This window comes from Xenopus tropicalis, chromosome 2, assembly GCF_000004195.4.
Source record: "Xenopus tropicalis strain Nigerian chromosome 2, UCB_Xtro_10.0, whole genome shotgun sequence".
NCBI classification, from domain to species: domain Eukaryota; kingdom Metazoa; phylum Chordata; class Amphibia; order Anura; family Pipidae; genus Xenopus; species Xenopus tropicalis.
This window is the reverse complement of record NC_030678.2, coordinates 7,035,564-7,045,565: the sequence shown is the minus strand read 5'-3', so window position 1 is coordinate 7,045,565 and position 10,002 is coordinate 7,035,564. Positions and strand designations below refer to the sequence as shown.

The window sequence follows — 10,002 nt, the reverse complement described above, 5'->3', positions numbered from 1 at the left end:
TACAAACTACATTACCCAGCATGCAATGGGACAGGCACACTAGGGGAAAAACTTTGGCTAGTTTCCAAACTACAAACCCGCCAAGGCTCCAAAAAACAGCCCAAATCTGTACCTTGGTGGGTTTGTACTTTGGAAACCGGCCTGGGCTTTAAATTAGTAGCTGAATTTGGTGGAAAACCTGCCAACCTGGCAACCCTGATCCCACCTGAAAAAAACCGTTGGCATAAACACGCCTTCCAGAGACTGGGATGGCTGATTATTCCCTCTGTGCCCAGTCCAGCTGGGAAGTCACTACAGAAATGGATTCAGAATGTTGCATTAACCCCAGACGTGATATACATATGGGTGCGTTGTACTACAACTCTCAGCAGTCCCAAGAGATCCAGAGAATTATACCTTAAGGATCAACTGCAGAAAGTAACAAATAACAGCCCCCATCCCAGTAGAAAGTAATGGTACAATTTCATACCCTATAGAGCAGGGAGCAGGTTGATGAACAGACAGGTTGAGCCTGAATAGAATAGAAATGGGAGCCTCTGTCTATACTGTCTAATTGCATGCTGGGTATTGTAGTTTTATAGTAACCCTAGCTGTAGGCTAATTGTTAGATACAAACTACATTACCCAGCATGCAATGGGACAGGCACACTAGGGGGAAAAACTTTGGCTAGTTTCCAAACTACAAACCCGCCAAGGCTCCAAAAAACAGCCCAAATCTGTACCTTGGTGGGTTTGTACTTTGGAAACCCGCCTGGGCATTACATTAGTAGCCCAATTTGTCAACCTGGCCCCGCCTGAAAAAAACCGTTGGCGCTGACGTAAACACGCCTTCCAGAGAACTTCAGTTCCAGTCACAAATCCCGCCTACTTTTTTTTTTTATTCTTTAACCCAGGCATCTACAGGTGCTTTTTTGCTATTGAGAACGTCGCCGTCTTGTCCGCCACTTATCCACCAATCAAACGCAAGCAGCTGGGAGGGGTTAGTGCTTCTTTGTTTCGCCTCTGAATAAAGCACGTTGAAAAGAAAAAAAAAAAAAAAAAATCCGAAGTGATGAGGTGGGTTTGACCTAAGGGGAGGAGGAGGGCTTATCGGCCGGGCGATTTTGGTTAAAATATTCAAGATGGCGGACGGAGGAGCAGCGAGTCAAGATGAGAGTTCAGCAGCGGCGGCGGCGGCGGCAGCAGGTAATCATTACCGCGCTTTACATATTCATATTCATACACACGCCGCCGGCTTTAGCATAATGTATTAGTACTCCGGATTATTCTAATTACCGGGGGGGGGGGGGGGGAAGACGGGGTGCAGGGAATAAGCCTGGAATTGGGGGAGAAAGCAGGAATAAGGCACTCACACAATAACCCTCACATACAGGGGGAGGATCAGGGCAAATAGATTTCCTGCCCCCCCCCCCCCTTACCCACACACACAGCCCTGCACACTGAGAGCAATGCTACATATTCATATATATATATGGGTAAATACCCCTCCTCTTATTGTTTGCTGCCATTATATATCCTTATTATTCCTCTCATCAAGGCACCAACCTATGCCAGAGTGCAGTACAACCACAGCAGCACATTTTTTTTCATCTTATGTCATTTATTTTTTTTTTTTTTTATAAATAGGGGGACATTTCTAAATATTCCTCCTAAATATTCCACCTGGGATTTTGTAACTATTTACAACATCAACTGAGGTCAGAAAGCATTGCCAACCTGTGCCCCGCCACCTACTATTTTGCACTACAGCTAACGGTTGTTAGGGGATGCTGGGAGTTGTAGTTGATTGACACGCAGAGGCCGCAGGTTGGGGCAACCCCAGGTAGGGGACTTTAAATGTAACGCACTCTGCTATAGGGTTTTTTAGTAAGTATTAATATCATTAATAGAAGAGAGGCTGCATTTTTAACCCTTTGTGTGCCGTTGCTGTATCTATTTTTTTTTTTTTTTATTGGGCGCCAATATCTTACGTAACCTAGGAACCAAATTGTTTTGGTCCGCTCGTTAGTTATAAAGTATCAGGGAGACTCTTATTAGAATGATTTCTTGGAGTTTGATCTATTTCTGCCGTAAGACAAGGGGTTAAACAGACTAAGCAGGTTTCTGAAAGAGTTAATAGGGGGCCGGCCCCTGCTTACTAAGGTGTATAAGTGCTTAACTTCGCTTATGAGTAGGGGACTCGGAAATGGGTATGAAATGTATATATTTATTATAATGCTTTCAGCATAAAGTGCAGGTACAATGGCTCACCGGAGAGCCATACAAATCTGAATCTGAATCAGTTTGGTTTTTTTTCCCCGAGACCTGATTTCCTCCCCCTGGTATTTTCTTATTTTACATATTCATTTCCACGCTCCGGGTTTAGCATACATTTTAAAGGGACCAGGAGCCTCCTGGAAAACCCCAAAGCTTCTGGGATTCGCTTGTGTTTGATGGGATTGCTCGAACCCCCCCCCCTGGAGGGGGTTGATTTAAGGGGGTGTAAGGGCCTCGGCGCTGGGGAAGGAGAGTTGATAGATTTCACTAGTTTTAATTGTGAAATCACCTAAAGTGTCCCTGTGTGTGTGTGTGTTTTTATTTAATCCTTCCCACTCCTGTGGGGCGTTCCCACTTCCAGCAGGCAGTTGACTACAACAAAGCTGAGCCGCATGGATGACATTCGGGAGAGAGAACATGTAGGAACCTGTAAGGGCGCAAAAAAAAAAAAAAAAAGGAAAAAAAAAAAGCAGTAAGAAAAATATGCCAGGGCCTAGGTGCTCCCAAGCTTCTCCCGGCTCCGCAAACGCGACGTCTTTAATAGATACTCATTGTCGTTTGGAAACACACGGACAAAGAGATGTATTTCTGCAGGAAGCGTGATAGGGTCAAAGGCCAACTTATACCACTTTCTTGGATGTTATTCATTTATTTTTTATATGAATACAAAAGAACTGGGTTCCTTCGTAGAGGCTTTTGTGAAGGAAAGTGCTGGGAAGGCAGATTATTGCTAATAGTGCTGTATAAATGCTGAAGAGGGGTGGGGGGCAAAGTGATGGTGGCTGTTTAATATCAGGGGGTCTTGTGATTCTGTCCCCTCTAGATAAGGAATAAGCAACATTTACTGCAGAACTGCAATTCTGCAGTTGGAAGGGGAATAGTTTGACTGACTTATACTCCCTGCATTGTAAGCTCTTGCCTTGGTTCTTACATGTTACCATTATGTAGCGTTATTATAAATATAAATAAGCAGGGGTGTAGGTAATTGACCCTTCAGACTCGGCAAACTTTGCTGATTTGCCCAATTGCCCTTGCTGAACTACAGCCTTACCAAACGGCAGCACAAAGCCCGGTGCTGGGAATTATGGTTCAACCTTGTGTTATCGATACAGGTATGGGACCTGTTATCCAGAATGCTTGGAACCTGGGGTTTTGTTTATTGTTACAGTGAAAAGGGAATCATTTAAACATGAAATAAACCCAATAGGGCTGTTCTGCCCCCAATAAGGGGTAATTATATCTTAGTTGGGATCAAGTACAGGTACTGTTTTATTATTACAGAGAAAAGGGAATCATTTAACCATTAAATAAACCCAATAGGGCTGTTCTGCCCCAATAAGGGGTAATTATATCTTAGTTGGGATCAAGTACAGGTACTGTTTTATTATTACAGAGAAAAGGGAATCATTTAACCATTAAATAAACCCAATAGGGCTGTTCTGCCCCCAATAAGGGGTAATTATATCTTAGTTGGGATCAAGTACAGGTACTGTTTTATTATTACAGAGAAAAGGGAATCATTTAACCATTAAATAAACCCAATAGGGCTGTTATGCCCCCAATAAGGGGTAATTATATCTTAGTTGGGATCAAGTACAGGTACTGTTTTATTATTACAGAGAAAAGGGAATCATTTAACCATGAAATAAACCCAATAGGGCTGTTCTGCCCCCAATAAGGGGTAATTATATATTAGTTGGGATCAAGTACAGGTACTGTTTTATTATTACAGAGAGAAAGTAAATCATTTTTAGATAGATTTTCAGAATTATTTGCTTAGAATGGAGTCTATGGAAGATGGCCTTTCCGTAATTCAGAAATTTCTGGATAAGGGGTTTCCGGATAAGGGATTCCATACCTGTACTTGTTGTACAGTTTACATTTATTTTTAATGCTTTTAATGGGACATAATTGTATAGAAATATGTTGTATATTTTGCAAACATTCTGGGTAGAGGTTGGTGTAAATGTGCTGCATAAGCTTAGTGCTGAAGCTAACAATCCAATTCCCAGCATGCCTTGCGCCCCTGGGAAGTGACAGCTCTAACGAGGCGCAGGACATCTTTGCCATTCTGTATCCTGCCTCTTATTATCTGAAGTTGCCATTCTATTGATCCTCTCGAGATGCTGCTGGTTATATACACAAGATTATATATGCTGACTTGTTACTGGATTGCGCGTTCAAAGGGTTTCTGGTGACTAATCCGGGCCGGCTCTGCAGAGCAGCGCATCATTTATTTCTGCCTGTATATATTTATAAATGGCCAGCGGAGCCCACCTGAACCCCCACAGAGTAAGGATTTAATTTGCCTGCTAGGGAGGCTCACAATAGGCTGCAGGCCGTAGCATAATCACCATGGGCATTAGTAATCGCTATATATCAAAGCCACCCGAAATCGCCCTGTCACTTGCCTATGTCTAACGATAATAAATGTCACCCAGGTCACTTGCAGGAACCTCAGATGACGTATCTTATTAAGAAAATAATAGGTTGCCTTTTTTGCTTTGGTTGGGGGGGAAGGTCCAACGGACAGTAATTAAAGTCACCGTGGGTTCCCACTAATCTGCAGAAATGTTATGCGGAAAACTTGATACTAGAGTCAGTATCCCTGGGAATGTGTGTGTATAAGAAGTATTACTTGTTGTATTAATGGGAGTCTGGATTTATTTTGTGTAATGCATAATTGCCATATTCACCTTTTAAGAGTGAAGACACATGGAGCTACTTAGTAGCAGCTACCTGTCACGGCTACTAAGGGTGAAGACACACAGAGCTACTAGTAAGTAGCAGCTACTTGTTACAGCTACTAACATAGACAATGCTGATCATTTACTGATAACTGTCTCTACATGTGTTTAGCAGGGGCAATTCTCAGAATTGTCTGTGGCAGGGGATTTTCTGGTGTTTAGTAGCCGTGACAAGTAGCTGCTACTAAGTAACTCCGTGTGTCTTTACCCTAAACGCCAGAAAATCCCCTGCCGTAGACAATGAGAATTGCCTCTGCTAAACACATGTAGAGACAATTATCCGTAAATGATCAGCAGTGTCTGTTTTAGTAGCCGTGAAAAGTAGCTGCAACTAGTAAGGGTGAAGACACACCGAGCTACTAGTAGCAGCTACTTGTCACAGCTACTAAGATAGACAATGCTGATTATGTACTGATAATTGTCTCTACATGTGTGTTTAGCAGAGGCAATTCTCAGTATTGTCTATGGAAGGATTTTCTGGCGTTTAGTAGCCATGACAATGTAGCTGCTACTAGAAGCTCAGTGTGTCTTCGCCCTAAGGGTGAAGACACATGCAGCTGCTAGTAGCAGCTACTTGTTGTGGCTACTAAACGCCAGAAAATCCTTCCATAGACAATATCATTTAATGATAATTGTCAGTGTGTGTTTTAGCAGAATTCTCAGTATCATCTATGACAGGGTGTTCAGTAGCCGTGCTACTAAGTAGCTTTGTGTGGCTTCACCGTAAATGGGCTTGCACCAAGTCCCTGCGATGAATGGCCGATTAGTAACTGATAGGCATTCTGCATGGCTGCACTGAGTACTAGTGCAGCCTGCAGCGTATCTCATGTAATTGCTAATTAGGCAGCGTATCTAGTTTTGAGGACATAAAGTGGCAGAACTATTGCAAGATGTAATTAATGGAAAGTCACAAAAAGACTAGGAGGATTTGATTATTACTAGCCACAGAGGTGGCACTTATCCACATAAAAAAACAGCCAGGAATTGGCACAAGAGGAGGGCAGGTATTAAGTGGCATCCTCTGAGGTTTCTGGGACTTGCAAGACATGGAAAATGATTAATTTCATTTATCTGAAGTCCCCTAGAATCGGAGAAATTCAATTAATTTCATATTTCAGAAATAAAAATGACATTGTACATTGGGGCATGCTCTGAATTCCAAAATGAAGTGAAACGCTTTGGGTTTAGGAGGTTTCCGAATGTCATTGCTTGGTATGGTTATATCTGTGTATTAGCAATGGTTTGTGTCTGCCCAAGCTCTCTAGCCCTCATACGACTGATAGGGAAGCAAGAGAACTGGCCCAGCTATGGGCACGAACGTTGGCTACAAATTCACCTACTGGTGCCCCTTATTATTCATAATCTTCTGTATTCTCTTTGTGTTGTTTCTGCATTGTGGGATGATTTCTTGATATTAATAATGTCACAGCCATTGATTTTTGTGTTGACCTTAATACAATGTTTAAACTCGCTTCCAAATTAATACTTACTGGAGGGTGAAGACACACGGAGCAGCTACTTGTTGTGGCTTCAAATATAGACAATGCTGGTTATTTGCTGATAATTGTCTCGGTGGGTTTTAGCAGTCAATTCTCAGTCTTGTCTATGGGGATTTTCTGGAGTTTAGTAGCTATTAAAAAGTAGCTGCTACTAGTAGCTCTGTGTGTCTTCACCCTACTATTAGCAGCTACTTGTCGTGGCCGATTTGTTTACTGATAAGTCTCTACATGTGTTTTAGCAGAGGCAATTCTCAGTATTGTCTATGGCAGGGGATTTTCTGGTGTTTAGTAGCCGTGGAAAGGTAGCTGCTACTAGTAGTGCTGTGTGTCTTCACCCTAAGGGTGAAGACAAGTAGCCGCTACTTGTCATGGCTACTAAAACAGACAATGCTGATCATTTACTGATAATTGTCTCTACCTGAGTTTTAGCAGAGGCAATTCTCAGTATTGTCTATGGCAGGGGATTTTCTGGAGTATAGTAGCTGCTACTAAGTAGCTCAGTGTGTCTGCACCCTAAGCTGGCAATAGAACCAGCAATGTCATACCCTGATTTCACAGTCAACAGGGGACAACACTATTACAGCACATTTTATTCTCTGTCATAGGGAAGGGCCGCCTTAGTCTGGGTGCCCCTGGCACAGAAGCGGGTATATATACACCTGTGGGTAGGGTTTGGGTGCAGTAGTTGGAAGAGTATAGGGGTTTATTATTTTTGCAACAAAACTGATTCAGTTTGATCTACCTGGTTGCAGACTGTAGCTGAACTGCCATTCCCTAAACCCACTATCAGAGGAGGGGGGGGGGGGGGCTGTAAGGAGGGGGAGATGGCAATGCACTAAGGCTGGAGTCGCTATTTGGGGGTGTAGTGGTGCTGCTGTAGGACTGCAACTCTCATACCCCCTTAGTATGTGCTGGGAGGGCAGCAGAACGGACACCCTTATTCGTTTACTAAAAAAAGAGGTATATTTCCCCAGTACTTGTACCTGTGGCCCTTGTAGTGCTGAGGGCCCAAGACAGGGGCCCTTTCTGCCCTAACCTTAAACCGACATTGTAGTTGAACAAGAGCCGATCAGTAGCAGGTAGTCGCTGCCTGTCGCTGCAGTTTCCATCTCCCATTCGGCCTCATTAGAATAAGCAGGAGGAGCGGGAGGGGAGGGGAAGATTATTGAAATAGCGCTGCGCCTCCCCCCCCTCTCATGTTTAGTAATTGGGCGCAGCCTCCTGCTCCCAGCCCTGCCCGGGCCCCATGTGCTTCTGTCGCACTCACAGCTGCCGCTGCTTCTGCCATTGTCAGCGACTCGGAGCGGATACGGAGAGTCAGTGCGGCGCCACAATGTATCCATTTGTAACAACGTTGCGCCTTCGGGCCCCACCCCCTGCAGTGTCCTGCCTGATCCTTGCAGCAACTCGCACATCCAGGGGGGTTATATATATTATATTCAGCCCCCTATCTAATAAACTAATAATCACAAACTACACACTCTGCATCAGTGTAAAATATAGGAATTATTCCCTGAGCCAAAGAGCTTACAATCAGTTTTGGTGACTGGGACTTGCTGAGAGACCCAAGTAGGTTTCATTGGGTCAACCCAAGAGCCACTCTTTCCCAGTAACACTGCAGAACTACAACTCTCAGAAACATTCTGATGGATACAGTTGTGTTTTATATATATATATATATTATACAGCCAGCCCAGTATTCCCCCGCTATCTAATAACTAATCACAAACTACACTCTGCACCAGTTTGGCTAAAACATATAAAATATAGGAATTATTCCCTGAGCCAAAGAGCTTACAATCTCCATTTTGGTGACTGGGACTTGCTGAGAGACCCAAGGAGGTTTCATTGGGTCAAACCAAGAGTCACTGTTTCCCAGTTACACACTGCAGAATTACAACTCTCTACAACAAACATTCTGATGGATATGTTGTTGGGGGGGGGGGGGAGCAGGGATTGGTAAACCTGCGTGGATACGGTTTAGACCAGTGTCTGGCTAAACACAGGGCAGACTTGATTTAAGCTGGCCATACAGTTAAGATTTTTCTTTCTAATGACCAATTTTAGTAAGATGTATGTATATCTTTATTTATAAAGCTCTACTTACGTATGCAGCGCTGTACAGTAGAATACATTGATACAAACGGGGTTATTAAGATAATAATAATAGATAAATACATATTATACATGGTACAGTTGCAATAAGTTGAGTCAAAGACACAAGAGAATGGAGGTCCCTGCCCCGTAGAGCTTACAATCTATATCTGACAAATCTGTCAAATTATCGCAAGGTTAGCGGGCACCGAACGATCGTACATCTAGCGATTTTTCATCAGACTTTGGTCAAAAAATTGATCGGGCAGGTTTGAAAATTTGCCCATTGTCCAGTTGTTTGCAGGACCAGGAAGGTAGGTTTCCTTGCTTGAGCGGGGATCAGTGTTAGTCGGCTGTTAGTGGGGTGCCTCTTGGACTGATTTGCAATGGGTTCTTATAGGCAGAAGTTTGTAGGGACAAAACTGGGGTATGGCAGGCAAACATGGTGACGGCAAGATTTAATTAATCTTTTTCCAATGAAAAAGCCAAAGCAGGGTTTTATTGTCGCCCTGCTGGGATCAAGGGGGTGGGAAGCAGCAAGGAAGTTGCAGCGCGCAGCAGCTGCCTGTGATTGCTTCACCCAGTAATGTAAACAGCAGCAGAGAATAATGACGGCTAATTGATGGTTCAAATGCACAGAAGCTCTCAGTATGAATGAGTTCTAACTAGTTGCTTAACTTGACTGGGCACGAGATTTTATGGGATTGGTTTTTGCCCCTTTGTCAAACCAGAATAGAGATTTCCAGCAGCACTTCAGGCAAGTTCTAAAGAGAATAACAGCACTCCGGTCTTGGAGAGGTCTGGGGCAATGAAAACACTCTGTGCTACTGGGCAAGAGCTTCATATTTTAATGGAACAATGTTGAGGCTACTGGCTAAAAATACAGTTTTGTTCAATCTCTAATGAGCAAGAGTCAGACTCGGTGTTCATAGTAAGAGTATGTGTGTGTTTATTTATATCCCAGTAAGTAATACAGATGCCAGTTACCTATTGTTTGCCCTTGTTTGTGAAAAGGGGGGGATTTGTTACCCTTACAGAAATCCTTTTGTTGCTGTGTGAACTGTAGAGACATCTGTTTGGTTAGCCATTGGCCAGCAGTGCAGGCAGCCGGCAAGTAAACTGTTAAAATGGCCATACACCGTAAGATTTATTTCTTTGGCCAAGTCGCCAAACCTTATTGCCGATATGCCCACCTCGGGTGGGAATAGGAAAAGTCGGAGCGAGGGCCACATCAATGAGCCAATGCGGTCCCTTATTCACAGAAAAATCAAGCCTGTCCGACAATTTTTGGCCAGGTATCGATCAGGGAGGCCTGTCGGAGAGCCCCATAAGCTGCAGAGTCGCTCCTAGGTACCAGAATCAGCAGCTGATTTCTCCCCTGTTTGTGTGTTGGCCAATCATAATGA

The 10,002-nt window shown here is 43.6% G+C and overlaps 1 protein-coding gene across 7 annotated transcripts in view; it reads left to right on the top strand.

Annotated features, from left to right (window-relative positions):
* Positions 1–1,039: 1,039 nt before the first annotated feature.
* The window catches only part of pou2f1 (POU class 2 homeobox 1), an 85,521-nt gene continuing 76,558 nt past the window's right edge, over positions 1,040–10,002 (top strand). For 4 of the 7 annotated variants that reach the window (XM_012956956.3, XM_012956953.3, XM_031895972.1 and 1 more), the window contains exon 1: positions 1,040–1,185. In XM_012956956.3, coding sequence (XP_012812410.1) covers positions 1,122–1,185 — 64 coding nt within the window. In that variant the 5' untranslated portion in view covers positions 1,040–1,121. The remainder of the gene's footprint in view (positions 1,186–10,002) is intronic. The other 3 variants (XM_012956954.3, XM_012956955.3, XM_012956957.3) reach the window with 3 other exon arrangements.